General features: G+C 57.0%; 1 protein-coding gene across 7 annotated transcripts in view; it reads left to right on the top strand.

Annotated features, from left to right (window-relative positions):
* Positions 1 to 19,365, top strand: part of FHAD1 (forkhead associated phosphopeptide binding domain 1) — a 121,651-nt gene that overhangs the window by 45,316 nt on the left and 56,970 nt on the right. For 5 of the 7 annotated variants that reach the window (XR_007915796.2, XM_051836581.2, XM_051836580.2 and 2 more), the window contains 6 exons: positions 3,670 to 3,793; positions 6,276 to 6,406; positions 9,434 to 9,523; positions 10,258 to 10,362; positions 16,859 to 16,966; positions 19,239 to 19,322. Coding sequence is in view for 6 of the 7 variants with exons in the window: in XM_051836581.2 (XP_051692541.2) it covers positions 3,670 to 3,793; positions 6,276 to 6,406; positions 9,434 to 9,523; positions 10,258 to 10,362; positions 16,859 to 16,966; positions 19,239 to 19,322 (642 nt within the window). In the remaining variant the exon portion in view is untranslated. The remainder of the gene's footprint in view (positions 1 to 3,669; positions 3,794 to 6,275; positions 6,407 to 9,433; positions 9,524 to 10,257; positions 10,363 to 16,858; positions 16,967 to 19,238; positions 19,323 to 19,365) is intronic. The other 2 variants (XM_070079259.1, XM_051836582.2) reach the window with 1 other exon arrangement.

The following is a 19,365-nucleotide window of genomic DNA, read 5'->3' as shown; positions in this document are numbered from 1 at the left end:
GGGGAGCAGTGTGACGAGCTCACGTCCTCCACCCCTGCTTCTCATTCCCGCCCAGCGCTGTCACTTTGGTACCCACGGGCCCCAGCGGCAGAGAGGGAATCCCACGGTGTCCCACCCACAGGGGTCTTCCTGTAGCTCCTGAAGGCATTACTGTGTCACCAAAGGGAAATCTCTTCAAACAAAGATTCTTCACCTGGAATTCCTGGATCGTTCCGGTCATCCTGCCGTTCTCTGAAACTGGATCCAAATTCCTGCTGGATTTGTTTTGTTTTAGGAATTTTTAGAACTGGCCATTGAGTTGCATGCGTAAGTTATATCTCAAGGGGATGGGTGAATTTTGGTCTCAATGCTGTCATGGGGATGGGTGTCTAGAGGCCTGATGATTGCAACTCTGCTAGGAGGTCCACATCCCATAAGCAGTGATGGGTTCAAGTCCTGACCCCATTCCTGATTCCAGCCTCCCAGGGGATGGCTCCCGTGGTTGGGCCCTGCCACCCACACGGGAGACCCGGCCTGAGTTCCTGGTTCCCTGCTTCAGCCTGGCCCAGCCTGGCCATTGTGAGGACTTGGGAAGTGAACCAGTGAATGGGAGTGCTCGCTCTCTCTCTCTCTCTTGCTCTCTCTCTCTCTCTCAATGTGTTAAATAAATACATTGTTAAAATACCCTGCCCTGGTGCCTGGGGCCTCCCTCCACTGGTTCCCTCCCTGCCCGTGGCCTTTCTCTTCTATACCCAGCTCAAGGTGCCCAGTCTCAGTCCTGGACAGAGTGTCCTGAGGACGGACGTCCTTCCTGCTCCGGGAAGCCAGGAGATCCTATCAGAGACCGTGAGCCCCGCAGGGACAGGGCTGGGCCCAGCCGCCCGCCAGAGCTCTGTTTAATAGGATCCTGTCCCACATGCTCTTCCAGGCTCTGGGAGTTCGGCAGGGACCAGGGCAGACGTGAACCCTGCCTTCCCCTACCCCGTGATGTTCCGATGAGGGAGACAGAACACACAAGGGAAGAAACACGCGTGTGCTGCAATAATTCAACAAAGGAACAGCCTTCTGCGGGAACCACTCCTGAGGGCAGCGTGGGTGGCAGCCACGGGGGAACGGCTCCTGCCGGCGCTGCTCGGCCCTGTCCTTAGCTCCACACCCAGCGGCTTTCTCAGGCTGGGAGCCCGGTTTTGCAATCAGATGGAGAAGTAGCCTTTCCAGTAATTCTCCCACTCGGAGCTTTCCTGGGCCAGGAGCGAGCATGATAAATTCTCACGTCTCCTGGGTCCTGATCTGAGTCTTGCTTAAGGTGTCTAGAGACGGGGTGGGCTGCTGAGACGCTGCTTCGGATACACGCATCCCACATCCGGGCGCCTGGGTTCGAGTCCCGCCTCCGCTCCTGGGTTCAGTTTCCTGATGGCGCAGGTAGCAGGGCCCCTGCCACTCACATGGGAGAGCTGGACTGAGTTTTGGGCTCCTGCATTTGGCCTGGTCCAGCCCTAGCTGTTGTGGACATTTGGGGAGTAAACCAGTGAATGGAAGATCCCTCTCTGTGTCTCTCTCTCTCTGTGTCTGTGTCTCTTTCTCTCTCTCCCTCTCTGCCTTTCAAACAAAATGACAATTTTTTTCTACAAAAATGCTGAAATGTCTAGTGCTGTGTGGGAAGTCATGTGCCCCAGGCCTCGGCCCCCCACTCGATGGTCTCCCCCGGCGACCAAGGCAGCCCTGGAGGCTGCAGTTGGTCTGAATCCAAGTCCAGTTCTTCAGGGCCACATAGCCAGCGGAACGTTCAGCCGGAAGTGACAGCCGCGTGGTGGGCTGATCTATACCTCTGGAAGTTCCTTTGCACACCCCCCTCCCCCTGCCCCAGCCCCTGAAACCATGTGCCTGGCCATTCGCTCTCCGGGATCTGCGACCCACTGCCACGAGGCCTGCAAGCGCTCGTGCACCGTGACAGCAGCGGGGTTACCAGCCCGGAGCCACCGCCCTTCCTGGCGCTGTTAATAGCCTGCGGCCCAGTGTGCGCTGTGTCACACAACAGAGCAGGCACTGAGCGTTGTGGGATTTATGCCCATCACAGCGACGCGGGTATTTACGTCGGTAGCAGAAGTAATGACCGCGTGGAGTTGTCTCGCGATCAGGAACCCCAAGTCCCAGCCCTAAGTGCCCCAGCACTTAGACTGAAATACTTTCCATCAGGCAGCCTGGAGCCTTGGGGAGGGGCAGTCTTCCCATCGCTTCTGGAAGTTTCCGTACTGTGTCTCTGGAATCGTACAAGTGAAAGCATGAAGGAGAAACGTTAAAGAAAATCCCAAAGTCTTTTAGGAGAGAGTTGTATTTCCCCCGCTCCAACTTTGCAAAGCACAACCCTGTAAAAGGAGTCAGGGGAGGGTGGGGACAGAGTGACCTTGGCCCCCCCTTCTCACAACCACCGCTTTCCCAGTGCCTCAGGTGCTCCAGAGAAAAGTAAGTGCAGTCGCCCCGAGTGGCTGGAATGCAGACCGCGATAGACAAGCCCTGTAGACCTCGCGGCGCAGGTGCTCCTGTTAACACTGAGCGGCAATCCCAGGGCTGCAGGGCGGACACCAAGAACACAGACCATGAGCGCCCTCTGGTGGCGGTGCGCCCGGTGCCCTCAACGTCCTTAGCAGGACTTCTTGTATTTTACCTAAGTCACGATCACGTTAGTGTTTGAGCCAAGAGAAGGCTGTGGATGCACACAAAATCTCACCCATGTCCCTCCCCCCAAGACCGGCAGGAGACGCCACAGCTAAAACGCCGTGCGGTAACCGCGGCTCTCACCTGCGTGGTCTGGGCACCCTGGCAGGCACTGACTCAATGAAACTCTCCACGGTGCCGTGAGGCCGGCACCCCCACCCCCACCTATAGAGTGAAAAACCAGGGTGGCCTCCCTGCATCCAGGAGGGCTCTCAGTGGCAGAGACAGAACCGAGAGGCCAGGGCCCTCTCCAAGCCCAGGCGGGGCCCTGCAGCTGCTGCCGGGGGCTGGGACGCAGTGGGCCAGCCTCCTAAAGGCTGGACTGGGCCGGAGCACCCCCTCCAACCAGCCCAGCCAGCACGAGCCGGCGACTGCACCCACACATCGGGAACTGCCTGGGGAACCCCACTCAGAGCACTGAGAGGCTCTGTGGACAGAATAGTGCCTGTGTGTGGGCTTTGTGAGTTCTGGAATGTTCTATGAGACGTGACCTTACTGTCATTTGTATCAATTAATCACTCATCAATATATTAATTAATAATTATTCATCTTCTATGCCAATTATTGATGGATATTGATTCTATTACTTAGTTTAAGAGCCTGAGCCCCTCTCTTGAGCTCTGCGCGGGATCCATTCACTGCCAGGTTATCTGGAAACAACGCCTGTTTGTGGCTGAGCATCCGCAGGTTGGAGGGACTCACGGGAAGGAACCAGGTGCCCACAGCAGCAGCTGGGCCTGGGCCCGACTGTGGACGCAAAGATAAGATCCATGTTTTGATCACACAGGAAGTGGCAGCCCTTGAATGAACAGACCCTCACCTGTGCCCAGAAAACTCGGTTTCCCCAACACCCCATCGGGAAGCGCAATGCGAGTCTATGTGTCTGAGCGCCCGTGCACCTCGCAGACCTGGGCTGGCCCCCGTCTGACTGTGTGCTGCCTCCCCCGTCTGACTGTGTGCTGCCTCCTCCCGCAGATCAGTGCCCTGCAGAAAGGCTACAGCCAGGTACTATGCCAGACCCTGTCCGAGCGGAACTCGGAGATCACATCCTTGAAGACCGAGGGTGAGAACCTAAGGAAGAACAATGAGATCGCCTCCGGTGAGCTTCTGGAGTTGGGCCCGGGAGCTCCCACCCCAACCCCATGGCCACGGCCATGGCAGACATCACCAATCAACCACCACACTTCTGCTCTGGGAACTTGGATGCAGCCTCAGCAGTGACTATCATTCATCCTCCAAGAGGTTTTTTGTCATCCAGTTCCCAGCACAGAGTCAGCCCTGGATGAATTCTGCAGCAAAGGTTCTCTGTCCTCTCTCTATCTCTCTCTCTCTCAAATTTATCTATTTTGAAAGTCAGAGTTACAGAGAGAAAGGGAAAGAAAGAGAGTCTTCCATCCACTTGTTCACTCCCAAGATGGCTACAATGGCCAGAGCTGTGTTGATCCAAAGCCAGGAACCAGGAGCTTCTTCCGGGTCTCCCATGTGAGTGCAGGGGCCCAAGCACTTGGTTGATCTGCTGCTGCTTTCCCAGGCGCATTAGCAGGGAGCTGGACTGGAAGCAGAGCAGCCAGAACTTGAACCGGCACCAATATGAGATGCTGGCATCACAGATGGTGCCTTTACCTGTGATGCCACAGCACCAGCCCCAAAGGTTCTCTCTTAACACAAAGACCTGCTGAGCACTGATCCCACCCGGCCAGACCTCCGGGCAGAATCTGCACGCGCACCGCTCTCTGGGTGTTTTGCCTGTGCACTTGGGCGTGAGCTGTGCCAGGCTGGGTGCCGGTGCCGTCACAGAGGCTGAGTGCTTAGGGGGCCAGGTGCTTGTCCAGCTCCGGCCTCAGGTACCTTCTCCCCACCACCCCGCCGGCCAGAGGGGCTCTGCTACTCAGGGACTGGGGCCAACAGAGGCCACCACACCTCTTCCACAGTGACAGGGCAGAGGGAGGGACAGGCACTGGATTCACTCTTCCACCCGAGAAAACCGGCCAAAGCAAAACAGAGACACAACCTGAAACAGTGGCTTTCTGCTGTTGGACCCGAGAAGCCCATGACCTTGATCCTGACCCTCAAAATGGGATGAGCCTGATGGTCGCCTGAGCTTCGGGCCTCAAGACAGAGTGGCCAGGCCACAGTGGGGAGGGGGATGGGATCCCGCGTGGAGCCCAGGGGTCTCCCCATGGAACAGGGGAAGCAGAGTGCAGGCAGGGCATGGGGAGGGGCTACACAGAGCGCCCCCATATCTGCAGAGGGCCCCCGACAAGTCTCAGCTGAGCAGAGGGAACCTCCTCTCCCACTCTCGGGATGGAGAAACCTCGTAGACGCACGAGGCATTCGGCAGAGACCCGAAAAGCCTGTCTGGGTCCTGAGGTTGAGTGAGCTGTGGCCCGAGGGCCGCCCCGGTCTGGCCGGACAGGGCTCTCTGGCCAGCCCCAAAGGGATCCACCTGCTTCCATGGAACTCGGCCGCATCCCGGGCCTGGGCTCTCTTTTATGAAACTCGGGATCCTAGTGTTCTTTAGTGTGTGTCCCCGATTGACACCTGCCACTAAACTGGGACGGATGTCCTGCCCAGAGAAGACCCACGTGAGAGAATCCAGTGCCACGGCCTTGATTGTACGCTCTTCCCACCACTCCTCACCCCGATAACGTAGCAATGGGTTAGCATTAGCTTAGTCCCAACATTCAGGGGTAAAACAGCAACACACACGACCTCACCCAGTGTCTGTGGCTCGGGAATGTGGGGCGACTGACAGCCGGCTCAGGGTCGCGCACGAGGCCGCAGGCTGGCGGATCCCCTTCCAGAAGGGCTCACGCGGGCGGTTGTGGGCTGGAGGCCTCAGTTCCTCTCCCCTGGGCCTTCCCTGTGGCTGCTTGCGCGTCCTCCCAACATGGCGGTTGGCTTGCCCCGGACAGAGGGAGCAAAGAGGAAGCCACAGGGCCTTCTGCATGCCAGCCTGGGTGGTGACGGCCACCGTTTCCACAGTATCCCCACTGGCTGCACCCACCAGCCCTGTGCAGGTGGGGAGGGGGCTGCAAGGGGGCACAAACCCCAGGAGGCGGGGACTGCTGGGGCAGTTGGTGGAAGCTACAGCAAATAAGGACAGGGACCACACAGCGGGCACTGGTGTCGGCCGCTCTGCTGGGCTTCTCCTCCATCTCCTTCGGCCTTTAGAGTAGCTCCGTGGACTCCGTGGGAGGCTAAGTGACCTGCCCGAGAGCACTGAGCCGAGAAGTGTAGAGACAGATTCCAAACTCGGCAAAGGGTGTATCTCTGCCCACCCACCCCATGCCACCGCAGCCCCTGTCACCAGCCCCTGAGGTGTTGCACCAGGAGTCCGACCCCATGGCCGCTCCTGGCTCCTCCCTCTGCAATCCCCAGGCAACACCCCATGACTGATCCTGTTTCCACCGAGACCTTAAGCAGTCAATGTCCGGGGGGCTTTTTGGTCTCGGCCCCACCCCAGCTTCTGGGTGCGTGGGGACACCTTCCTCGGCACCAGGCCGGTGCGCACGGTGGTGACAGTGGCAGCGACGGCACCGTCCTGACTGCTGGCTGGGCCTCTCCCACCCCTCCCACAGGAATGGTGTCATCTTTGCAGAAGGACGTGTTAGCCAGGAATGAGCAAGTTCAACAGCTGAAGGAGGAGCTGGATCAGCTGAAAAGCCAGAACAAAGAGAAAGACCACCAGCTGGAAGCCCTGGGCTCCAGGGTGAGTGTCGGCGGCCGCTCAGCTTCCCGGGGCCACGGGTGACGGGCGGCGCCGCAGGAGCCACTAGAGGTTTACCTCCGGCCTGGCCTCCCACCTCACTCCCTCCTCTCACACCGCGGGGCGTTGGGCCAGTGCACAAGGGACAGAAGTAGGGCGGCTTCCGGGTGGCCCGAAGCAGGAGATGCCCAGCTAGAAAGAGCCAAGGAGGGGCCCGGGGCTCTGGAGCCTTTCAGAGAGCTGCGTGCACAGGCTCGGAACCCGCGAGGCGTGGGTGCACCTGTTGTTCATCAGCTCACAGCTCATCCCAGCCACGCATGCACCTGTCCGCGTGTGTTCCCACGGCAAGGCTTGGTGGGAAAACAGAGGAGAATCTCGAAGGGCGCGCCAAGGGGGCTGTGAGAGCCTCACCTCGTCTCTGTCACCGCAAGCGGCAGTCACCATTACAGAGGGGTCAAGGTCAAGACGCAGAGGGGTCAAGGTCAAGATGCAGATGTGCCAACTTCCGTTTCTTCCCTTAGACCTGAGAGTGCAGACTGCTCTGTGTGAGGTGGACGGAGAGCCTAGCTGAGGGCTTTAAACGTGACTTTGTTGGCAAATTTTGCCTTCCCTACTGATTTCAGAACCTAGCCTGGGGGTAACCTAGCCTGGGGGTAAGATTTTTCAGCATGTCTGTGGCTTGTCAAAGGAGAGCCTAAAGCCCTCCCCCACCCAGGGCCAGCCATGGAGATCGATGGTGCCCACCTGATGGGTTAGTCGGGTCTGCGTGGGAGCTGAGGTGGGCTTGGCTCCCGAGGGTCAATGACAAGGCCACTGCCCGGGCGACAAGTTGCATTCATCACCGTACCCCCCCCCCCCGGGGCCAAGGAAGGGCAGGGCGTGAGCAGGCATCAGGCAGACGCGGGCCAATCCCAGAGCTTGCTTTTTTTGGAACTTATTCGGCCTCCACTTCCTCATCTGCCAGATGGGGGTAACAAACTCTTTTTCTGCGAAGTGAGAGGTTGGCCCCAGTTCTGCCTCGCCACACCCTCTGCATTCGCTACTCCAAAGCAGACAGACTTCCTGGGTTACATGGGAGTGCTGTATTATGTGGTGAGTGTGTGCAGGGGGCCCACACGAGCGTGTTTACGTATGCACATGTGTGTGCATATGTGTGTGTGCCATGAGCAAGTATGAGCACATGTGCATGCCTCTGCGTGAGTACATGTGTACATGTGTGCGCGTGTACATGTGTGTGCGTGTGTGTACATGTGTGTGCGTGTGTGCACGTGTGTGTTCCTGTGTTGAGGAAGGGAGTGGGCCTTGGAGTTGCTTCTGGGGGAAGAACAAGAGGAAAGTAGCACCTGCTGACCTATCCCACCTTCCGAGTGCATCTGGGTTGTTTTCGTCCTCACTTCCCCTTTCTCCTTGACCTTGGGTCTCCTCTCTCCTGTGCCCAAGGGCACTGCATCACAAACCTTTGAAACACCTGCGTTTCGCTAACATGCGCGTGTCATGTGTGTGAATGTTAGAAAAAGAGGTGCATACTATTGGAAAGCAAAGTCAGAAAGAGAAGGAAAGATACACCGCTCTGAAAACTCGGGGTTCGTCCCTGTGGTTTCTGTGCGCTACCCAGACAATCTGCAGACGCAGCTCTGACAGTGGGGTTGTACAGAACACGCACAGTAAAACTTTTTTAGACATTTATTTATTTAGTTGAAAGGCAGAGTTACAGAGGGGGGTGGGAAAGAGACAGAGAGAGAGAGAAGTCTTCCATCTGCTGGTTCACTCCCCAGATGGCCGCAATGGCCAGGGCTGGGCCAGGTCAAAGTCAGGAGCCAGGAGCTTCTTCTGGGTCTCCCATGGGGGGGCAGGGCCCAAGCATTTGGAAGATCTGCTGGTTTCCCAGATGCATCAGCAGGGAGCTGGATCGTAAGTGGAGCAGCCAGGACAGGAACCGGTGCTCATATGGGATGCTGGCTCCGCAGGCTGCGACCTAACCCACCAGGCCACAGCGCCGGCTCCCGTATTGTGCAATGTAACACTGCCGTCCCGCTCTGCCGACCTGCAGCTCTGCCGTGGCTGTGGGAAGCTCTGCGGTAGACTCGTGCATGCACACTGCACCCTGTGAGACTGCAACCTGTCCTGGGCAGAGTGGGTTCCTCTTTGTTATCGCTGCTGGGCACGTTCCTGCCCATCCTGAGAGCGCCCTGGAACCACGGCCTTCACTGACTTCCCCCGCCCTGGTCCTTAGCTTGCACTCCCACAGGAGAACTGGGGCGAACAGAAGTCACAACGGCACACCCTTCATCCCTCCCCCCACACTGCCCAGAGCGAGGCCGGGCAGTTCCAGCCCTGAGAAGCAGTGGGCAGGAAGCACCGTGGTCCATCCACGCTCACGGGGGCTCCTGGACCTGAACCCCACGCAGCCGTGTTTTTCTTCTGGTCTAGACTGCTGGCCTTTGGAAACACCTTGAGGGCCGGTGCTGTGGCATAGTGGGCTAAGCCTCCACTTGTGGCACGGGCATCCCATATGGGCGCCAGTTCTAGTCCCAGCTGCTCCTCTTCTGATCCAGCATCCTGCTATGGCCTGGAAGATGGAAGTAGAAGACGGTCCAAGTCCTTGGGCCCCTGCACCCACATAGGAGATGTGAAAGAAGCTCCTGGCTCCTGGCTTCAGATCAGCCCAGCTCCTGCCATTGCGGCCTTTTGGGGAGTGAACCAGTAGATGGAAGACTTCTCTTTCTGTCTCCCCCTCTGTCTATAACTCTACCTCTCAAAGAAATATTTAAAATTCATTAAAAAGAAGAAGAAGAAGGAAACGCATTGAGCAGCCTCTGTCATCAGGTCTCGAGAGGGGCCCACCTAGGGGCCACTGCAGGGTCACGGGCCCCACCGGACACCGCGGTCTCGCCCTCTGAGTCTGGGTGTGTGACTGCCCTGAAGCAGCAGGGGGCGCCCTCGGGGTCCACGTGAGCCTGGGATCCCTCGGGCACCACCTGCCGCGGCCACCCGCAGCCTCTGACCCTGCTGCCCTTCCCGCTCCCACAGTGCTCAGCACTGAAAGAAGAGCTGAAGCGGGAAGACGCCCAGCGGGAGCTCAGGGAGACCCAGGAGCAGGAGCTGAGAGTCTGCAGAGCCGTGAGTGGACTGCCCTGGGGGCCCCCCAGACACCGGACTCTGACCTGGGGCCCTGGGCCCACGACAAAGCACAAGGCTCTGGGGCTCTATGTCCGTAGCCTTGTAAGCCTTGAACTTGGCTCAGCCTCCAGCCCCAAGCAGGAGATGGGATGGGAACACCCAGGAAGACAAGGACTCTTGGGGCAGCTGGTTCTACCTCCCTGCTGGGGCTCCCCCGGGGCTGGGCTGGGGTTGGCTCAAGGATAGCGCTGGGGACAGGAGGCCGGCCAGCCTGCCACTGCCTGCTGCCCAAGGGCCCCGGACCCGGGCTTCCCAAGGCTCCATTGCCGCCAGTTTTATCACGGGCACACCACTGTTCTCGGCACAAACTTCTCTCTTACGTATTTTTTCTCAAATGCATCAACTTTACACCAACTCTTAAAGACAAAAAGACCCGTGGGTCTCCCTCGACCTCCTGCCCGCCGCCAGGTGCGCTTTCATTAGCATGGAAAATGGAATTGGAAGACAAGTTATTTTGCTGCAAAACTGTGAAATCCATGCATTTTTTTTTCATACCGCGCATTTTTCGTGATCTTTTCGAGGACAGATTGTGCATTAATTGGGGGAGGGGGGTGGATGTCAGCTTTGTCCGCAGCTGTAGAAGGGACCCACTAGCCGAGGTCAGACTTAACAGCCCCTGGAGCCCCTCCTCCGCCCCTCGGAAGCTGACTTCTCTGCTGTTGAAATTTTTTCAGCAAATGCAAGACATGGAGAAGGAGATCAAGAGGCTCAGGGAGGAGCTGCGGAAGAGCTGCTCTGAGCAGACCGCCATCTCCAAGACGCTGCGCGAGAAGAGCAAGGTACGGGCTGCTGACCGGTGCGGGCAGGGCTGCGCGCGCGCGCGCGCGCGCGTGCTCACAGCGGCCCCGTGCGGTCGGAGCCGGTAGTACCCGCTTGTTTGGCTGAGAGGAGGCAGGCTCAGAGGCAGAGCCACGCTCCGGTCACTCAGGGAGCCCAGGTCCAGCTCTGAGCTCGCGTGGGTCCCCTGCTCCAGACTGCCTTCTGAAACAACCACGGCCTGCTTGTCCTTAGATCCGGCCCCGCCTCCAGGTGCTGGCGGGTTTAGCGTTGCTTGGTTGTCTTACTATCACCTGCATGGGCACACGCGTGCACACACACAGACACATGCACACGCACGCACACGCATGCAGGCACATACATGCATGCATGCACACGTGCACGCATATGTACACACGCATTCATACACGCACATGTGCTTGCACGCACGTGCTCGCACACGCAAGCTTGCGCACACGCATGCACACACATTTCTGTCATCCCTGGGGACTAATGTGAGCTGCGTGTGCTGTACACCCATGATCTCCGTCACAGCAGCCTCACTCACCCAGGGTTACTTAATTACTTAGAAGTCAGGGGGAGTGAGTGCAGCGCTCTGCCCTGGGTGGTGTGTGGTTCTCCAACCGAAAGAAAGGAGTTGGATGTTTTCATGGACAGGGAATTTTCGGTTTTAGGACATACAAATGTTGACCCTGGGTCGACTTCACACAACGTTCGCACGCCTGGAGACATCACACGGGACCCAGGACATACACACAATTTCTTTATGTCAGGTAGAAAAAAGTGTTTTTAATTAAAAAAAAAAAAAAGATTCAGTTCCTTGGCTGGCGCCGCATTGCAGGTGCCCAGAGCAGCAGCGGCCGCCGTCCGGGACGGCACAGATGGAGGACGTGTCCATCATCGTGGAGAGCCCTGTGGCTTCCACGTATGGGACCTTGCTTCTGCCAAGCGCCGTCTGGGTGTTCACAGCACCATCCGCGGGCCGTGCACAACGAGCCTGCGGTGGCTGTGTCGGCTGTGGCGCCCCGTCCGCAGTGGCCGCAGCGGGGCCAGACACCATGAACTCACGGCCTTGGACAGTCCGAGGGCTGGGCACTCCCCAACCCTGCAAATGTAAGCCGCCAGTGAGCAGCCTCTCTGACAAGGTCATCACGTGCAGAGTCATGCACAATGTGTTTCCAGGTCTCGCATGTTTTAAAAAATTGTAAACTGGAATTAACTGGCGGGAGCCTGAGCCAGGCGGGCAGAACCCGCCCTCTCAGCTGGAACCATTGGCCTCACTTGGAGGGACCAGGCTGTTTTCAGAGCAAATGGGAAGGCGTGGGGGTTCTGGCTGAGCAGAAAGCTCAGGGGTGAGAATGACAGCGAATGAGCCCGCGTTCCCTGCACTTCTTACGTGTTCACCGGCAGCTACAGCCATTCAGACCTCACAGGCCAGAATGTGGGCCGGACAGGAAGCGTCTGATGAAGCCCACGTAGCTGAGGACGGCAAAGTGTGCGACGGTAGACGCGGCAGAAACAGTCGACACCAAGTAAACCCAACCGTTAAAACCACGCGGGCGGCTCTTGCCGCTGACTGCAGATTTCAGACAAAATCTCATCTGGAGAAAACAGACTTGGGAGAAGTGAGGGTCACAGAATAAAACCCACGATGACAGAGCTGTGATCGGCAAAGCTTTGATAGGAACCAAAAAAGCTTACACAACGGTGCACTAAGAAGTTTGTGGAAAACAGGACCCAAAGATGTGGCTTTTTTGTTTTTGTTTTTGTTTTTTTTTTGGTGCAAAAATATTGTAAAATCCATTCATTTTTTTCATAGTGTGCATTTTCCATGTACTTTTTAAAGACCCCTCATATGCATGGATTTCAAAATGTTGACACCAAGTGAATTTCATATTTTATTTCATTTTTCCATGCACTTTTTGAAGTGCCTTCATAAGTAAAACAAATCATAATTGTGAAATTTACCCAGAGAAAGAATTGATTCAGATGAAAATAATTTCAGGAGACGAGTGGATCTACTTGGTGTATGTTTTATTAGCACAGTCGTAGTCAAGACCATGGAATCAAACTACTGTCCGGGCTATGAATCTTCCTCCAGGCAAGGCCCTAGCTGCACGCCACACATTCTAATACATAGTGTTTCCATCAGGTCAAAACGTTTCCAAACCCCGTTATTGATTTCTTCTTTGACCCAAGAGTCACTTTGAAGTTGTCTCCTGATTTCTAAACACATGAGGTGTTTTCTGGTTTCCTTTTGTCCCTGATGTCCTTACTGTGGCCCGAGAATGTTCTCTGTGGTCTCCATCCTTTGTTACTGATGAGACTCACTCCAGGGCGTGTGTGTGTTGGTGTCGGCTCCACCTGGGCACCTTATGTATGTGTTGTGTGGTCACGGCCGTAGCATTCTACATGTGGCCCTGAAGTCACTGGTGCCGACGATATTCGAAACTCAGCTGCTCTTACTGATTTTCTATGTATTCTGCCGGTCACTGAGAGGCATTTCTTAAGCCCATTGAGATTGTGGGTTGGTCTATGTCGTTTTTTAGTATCATCAATTTTTGCTTTACATATTTTCAGGCTAGTTACTAAGTGCATATAAGTTTATGGTCTTAATGCCTCCCATCGACTCCCGACTTGGCTGTCGCGAGACGCCCGCTTCATCTCTTGTGGCATTTCCCCCTTAAAGTCTCTGTCACTGATATGACCCCATTGGCTACGCTAGCTTGATTTTCATAGCCTGTCTTCCTCCACCTCTGAGTTTAAATGGTGGCTTGTTCATAGCACTGGCGGTGTCTGTCCATCTCTGGACAATGTCATTGCTGGAATATTAAGGTCTCCATTTCCCATCTTGCCCCTCGTCAGTTGTACCTCCTGTGCTAGCCTGCATTCTCTGAATCACTCCGTTCCCTCTGTGTCCGCTGGGAAACTGCACTCCTTTGACCACCCCCCCCCCATGGTTATTGTGAAGATTCTCGTGTGCATTGTCAGTGTGCCAAACCCCGATACTCCCTGACAACACGGCAACACGATGGCTGTGGACACGACGCTGACTTCACTTGCTCCACCTAAATGTCTCTCTCTACCTGAGGCCCCAAGAAAACACTGTTATACACTCAGGACCCATATCCACATCTCACTGGTACATCTTCCATAGTGGCCACTGGAAACTGTGGTTCTCCTGCTGGGGGATGACCCTTAATGTGTCCTCCACGTGACTGCTGGTGGAACGTTCTCTAGGGGCGTGTGTGTATGCATGCGTGTGTGTTCAGGTGTGTATGCATTGTGTGCCTGTGTGAGTGTGCATGTGTGTGTATGTGTGTCCGTGTGTGCATGTGTGTGTGCCTGTGTGCATGTGTGTGTGCCTGTGTCTGGAAAATGACTATGTTTACCTCTCATTCCTAAAACACGTTCTGAGTATTAGATTCTTTGTTCACCATCATTTTTCTTGTTTTACTTATTATTCACCTTCCATTTGAGAGGTACAAGGAAAGATCCTCCATCTGTGGGTTCTCTCCTCGAAGGCCCACACAGCCAGGGCTGGGCCGGGCCACAGCCAGGACCAGGAGCTCCACCCTGGCTCTCAATTACACGGCAGGAGCCCAAGTGTCTGAGCCATCACCTGCTGCCCCCAGATTGCACATTAGCAGGAAGCCGGGTCAGGAGCAGAGCAGCCAGGACCTGAACCTGCACTCCGATACACGGTGCAGACATCCCAAGCAGTGACTTAACCACTGCACCACACACGCATGCCCAAGGGATGGCACATTTTATACGACACCCAGTACATCACTCGATTGTCTTTGGCTCTGCCTGGCTTCTACTTAGAAGTAAGTTATTGGGGCCAGCGCTGTGGCGCAGTACGTTAATCCTCTGCCTGCAGCGCCAGCATCCCATATGGGCGCAGGTTCAAGTCCCAGCTGCTCCACTTCCGATCCAGCTCTCTGCAATGGCCTGGGAAAGCAGTAGAAGATGGCCCAAGTCCTTGGGCCCCTGCACCAATGTGGGAGGTCCAGAGGAAGCTCCTGGCTCCTGGCTCCTGGCTTCGGATCAGCCCAGCTCTGGCCATTGCAGCCATTTGGGGAGTGAACTAGCGGATGGAAGACCTCTTTCTCTGTCTCTCTCTCTCTTTCCCTCTTTCTCTCTCTCTCTCTCTCTCTCTCTAACTCTACCTCTCAAATAAATAAATATTAAAAAAAAAAAAGAAGTAAGTTATAAGCCTAACTATTGTGTCATTGTGGAACATGTTTGCGCCAGATGTTAAGATCTTCTTTCCTTAGATTCCTGGCAGCTTTATTATGACTTATCTGGGTGTGGATTAGTGGTGATTTGTCGTGTGTGGAGTGCCTGCAGGCTCTTGGATCAGTCTGGGGCTTGGTGTTTTCCATTGGTGCTGGCGCCTGGCTGCCTACGTGTGCTGGCGCCTGTGTGCTGGCGCCTGGCTGCCTACATGTGCTGGTGCCTGTGTGCTGGCGCCTGGCTGCCTACATGTGCTGGTGCCTGTGTGCTGGCGCCTGGCTGCCTACATGCCGCACCGGCAGTGAGGAGCTCCTGAAGGTTTCTGAACAGGCATGGCTAGGACGAAACCCCTGACCAAGAATGGGGTGAAAGCAACAGTTATAACTTCCCACGTCTCAGCAGTGCACCAAGCGTGTCCTCTCTTTTCGTCTCCACAGCACCTCTGTGATCTAGAAATTATGATGCCCACCTCACAGGGGACAGAATCAAGGCTCAGAGTGAAGCGAATGGCCTGGAACCACATAGTCCACAAGTGGCAAAACCACCCCAGTTGCTGTGGCATAGCCACCAGCCACGCGCGACTGTGGAAATCTGAGCTCAACGAAATTTAAAGTCCGGTTCCTTGGCCATGCTGGCTATGTTCAAGAGCTCAGCAGGCCCAAGTGGCCGTGGTTGCCGTGTTGGCACAGAGGGGCGTTTCCATCATAGCGGGAAGTCCTCCCAGACAGCACAGCTCTGGGCTCAGTAAATCCCCCAGGGCCTCGGCGGAGGTGCTGGAGGAACTAAGTTAGAGGCAAGGAGGCCAGGGGCTATCCCCAGCAGGGCATGCCCTGCGGAACAGGACTGCCAGCCCTGGAGCCGCTGACGACAGCCCTGGGCTGAGGTTTGGGGACAGGGAGGCCGTTTGCTGGGATGAGGCGCAGGGATGGCCTGGGAAGCAGTGAGGCCAGGGCCAGTTGTCCAGTGAGGGAGCCACAGCCCACAGGAGCTGCCTGTACTCCCCAGGGAACGTGGCTGACAGGGGCCCTTCCCTGCTTGGAAGAAAGCACAGAAGGGCTCTCTGGATTTTTAAAATTGTGTCTGTGTGGCCCCTCTCCAGCCTCCTAATTCACAGCTTGTGGATTTGTTTGGGCCCCCAATCCTTGCACTTAGGAGGGTTGTTGGCTTCCTGCTGGGGCTGGGCGCTGGCTCAGCAGGTGCTGGAACAAAGGTCATTGTTCAGACAGGAGCTGAGCTGCATAGCGGCCAGCAGAGGGCAGCACGGAACACACCCAAGCTCCCGGCGCTGTCTAAGGCCAAGCAAGGGAGAATAAGCAGCAGGGCTTCCGGCTTCAGGAGCTTCTTCAGCCCCGGTTGAAATAATTCAACAGCCATTGCTTAGCAAGTTCACAGACTGCTCTGCGTTGGCGAGTGTGCTAAAAGTGGAAAGGATGGTACTACACCCAGTAGCAGCATTACAATATATTATTACACAATAATAAACCACATGGTATCACTTACCAAGCTGCCCCCTGGGCTGGTTATTTATAGTATCAGAAAGACACTGCAAAGTGTTGGGGGGGCCCCCTTTGGCCTCACATCGGTGACAACAATGCCTAACACATTTGCAGAGTCCTGACAAGGTGCTGGCACTTAATATGATTTTAAAAAAACTTTATGTATTTAAAAGGCAGAGCACTAGAGAGGGAGAGATCTTCCATTTGCCGATTCACTCCCCAAAGGGCTGTAGCAGCCAGGGCCAGGGCAGGCCAAAGCCAGGAGCCTGGAACTCCATCCAGGTCTCCCACATGGGCGGCAGGGGTCCAGGACTCAGACCACCTGCTGCTTCCCCAGGTGCATTAACAGGGAGCTGGAGCAGAAGTGGAGCAGCCGGGATTTGAACTCTCACTCCTCTATGGGATGCTGGAGTCGCAAGTGGCAGCTTCATCAGCTGTGCCACAGCACCAGCCCCTGCTCTACACCTCCTCACTCCCCCAGTGACGGCGGGGCAGGTCCTGTGGCCGCTGAGCCCCAGGCCAGTGTAGTCACTTGCCCAGTGCCATATGGCTAGGGACTGAGCTGGGCTTAGACAAGCATGGCCAAGCCCAAGGGGCAGGGGCTGGCCCTCCCCACTCAGGGGGTGCTGCCTGTGCAGGCCTGTGGCCCCAGCGCATGGGCACAGCTGCCTCTACGCCTTTGGGACCCCACACGGCCGTCGGACCTCCCAGAGGGTGTCCCCAGAGTGCATAGCAGCAGCGCCTGCTTTCACGCTCGTTCCAGGTTGAAGAGAAGCTTCAGGAGGATTCCAGAAGGAAACTGCTTCAGCTGCAAGAAATGGGCAACAGAGAGAGCCTCATTAAAACCAACCTGGAGAGGGCAGTAGGTCAGGTAGGCTCAGAGCCCCTCACAGCCCCTCCCCCAGGCTTGTGTGCTCCCAAGCAGACGTGGGGGGCGGTGGATGCGGCCTGATCCCCCCGTGACCATGGGGACGCGGGCTTCCAGCCCCGGGGACATCACCATCGAGGTCCCCCTTCTCAGGGGCCTAAGAGCTTGGCCAGGCAGCTGAGCGCCAGACCCCGTGTGCTTCTAGAACTTTCTCCTAATATTTTTGGCTCTGACATTTACCATGGTCTTTCGTCCCCTGGGCCCCCGCAGATGTCGCAGTCACAGTCTAGGAGCAGACAGGGCTTTCCTTAGGGCACCAACCCGGGAGTGGGCAGGGTTCACATTGGGGGCGGCCCCGGGCAGGGCCACTCCTCCAGTGGCCAGCGAGACTTCCCCCCAAGGCTGAGAGCGAGCAAACAGGAAACCAGGACAGGAAGCAGGACCGGGTGGAACGTGGGCCTGCTGAGGACTGCTCCGTGGGGGCTCTCTCCTGGCAACTGTGGCCCCAGGGATCCACGGAACATTCTGTGTGTGTGTGCATGTGTGTGTACATGGGAGTACACGTGTGTGTGCATGTGTGGGTGCACGTATGTGTGTGTGCACACACCTATATGCTTTTGACTTCTGTATGCTTTGATGTCTACCCTGTCACTCATCAGATTCTCAGAGGGGTCTGGGAACCACCCAGAACAGTTAAGAATCATGGTCCTGAAAATACCCCCACCCCCACCCTGCCACCCAGTATGTCTCCCAGAGCCTCCATTTGCCACCGTCCCAGCCGTCACCAGGCTGTGTGACCAGGGCCCCACACTGCCGGCATTCAGAGGCGCCCGCGGGTGAGGGCAGCACCAGCCCCTGGGCAGCTTCGGTCACCGCGGCCACGGCTCTCCCACAGGTGCCAGCCCCTTGTCAGGGACGGAAAGCCTGCGGGTCTCTGCCTCTCCTGTGCCCCCCGGGCCACCTCCTCATCTTCTCTGCCATCTGCACCCCAACACACACCTGACCTGAGGGCATGGCCTGGGCCCCTTGCCAAGGGCCGCGATCCTCGGGTCGGCTCTGAGCAGAGGTCATTTGGGAGGAGCCCTGTAAGGGCAGCTCCCCAGGCCTGGACTCAGGGGGGCACCAAGGCTGGCATCTGCCACCAAGCCCACCCAGCCCAGCCCAGAAGGACCTGGCCCTCCCGCCCTGGGCAGTTGGTCCTCTGGGGAGCCTCCAGCGACAAGGCCTCGCCCACAGGGCCTCTGTACGTGACCACTCCTGGGGGAGCCGGGACCCTCCCTCGGCCCCGGACCAGGGCGGAGCTTGGATCATCTCCGTCTCCATGGCACTGGCTGGCCCCTTGCAGGGTGACCCAGAGAGGCCCTTGGGACGGTCACTGCTTTCCCCAAACCCCGAGTGTGCCACAGACGCCTCTGGGCTGGGACGTCTGACTTCCCCTTGCCTCCCTGGCCTTTGGGGCTGCTCCTGCCTCTGCATTGCCGAGTTTCATGACCTCAGTTGGCCAGTAGACGCAAACCCAGGCCCAGGGCCGCTGGGTTGGTGAGCTCCCAGAGGAAGCTGGGCCCCTCGGCCTCTGGCTCCTGGTGGAACCCAGACACCCTGGACTTGACGTCCCTAAGCCCCGGCTTTGTGTGACTGCACTACTTCATCCACCTGCATCTGGACGCGCCAGGACCCAGGAAGTCGTCACCGGGATCCACTTGAACTCAATCAGACGGCCGTGACTTTCTCAGCCATGGCTGCGTCCGGCCATTCGGGGAGCATTTGCTGAGTGCCTGCTGTGTGCCAGGCCCCGAGCCAGGCTCCAGGGACACACAGTGAATACAGGGGACAACGTCCTAGGGACTCGCACAGCCTACGGCGGCCGCCTTCTCTCAGCAAGCACCTTCGCTGATTACCCAGTTCCCCAGGGCCGACAGCCTCAATATTTATTTCACAGTCTGGTGCCGGCTTAGCAATTACAGAAAAGCGCTCCCGGCCCCAGACTTCCCATTGGATAACTGGCAGCAAGTGGCTCTTCTGAGGTCTGGAGACATGTTTGAGGGGGGTGGGGAGAGACCACGTGCCTTGGTGGGACTAGGCAAGCCTGCCTAAGAAGTAATTAAAACCCTCTGTCCCCTGTTCTTCTGTGGGCACCGCCACTTCCAGCACAGGCGAAGCTTTGAATAACACGCAAAGACCTTTGGGATATGCAGACCCCTCAGGGTGGTTCCTCCTGGCCACACCCCCTTGCCCCTGCCCCTACTGACACCTCTGCCCTCGCTTTGTGCCGTAGCTGGAGCATTTCCGAAGCCAGATCATCAAGGCGACCTACGGCCGCGTGAAGCCCTTCCAGGACAAGCCCATCACCGACCAGCAGGTCCGTGCCACTCTCACCCCCCCCAGCACCGGGCGACTCCCTC

Source organism: Oryctolagus cuniculus, chromosome 7, assembly GCF_964237555.1.
Source record: "Oryctolagus cuniculus chromosome 7, mOryCun1.1, whole genome shotgun sequence".
NCBI classification, from domain to species: Eukaryota; Metazoa; Chordata; class Mammalia; order Lagomorpha; family Leporidae; genus Oryctolagus; species Oryctolagus cuniculus.
The sequence above is the reverse complement of the archived record's forward strand: the minus strand, read 5'-3'. Positions and strand labels throughout refer to the sequence as shown.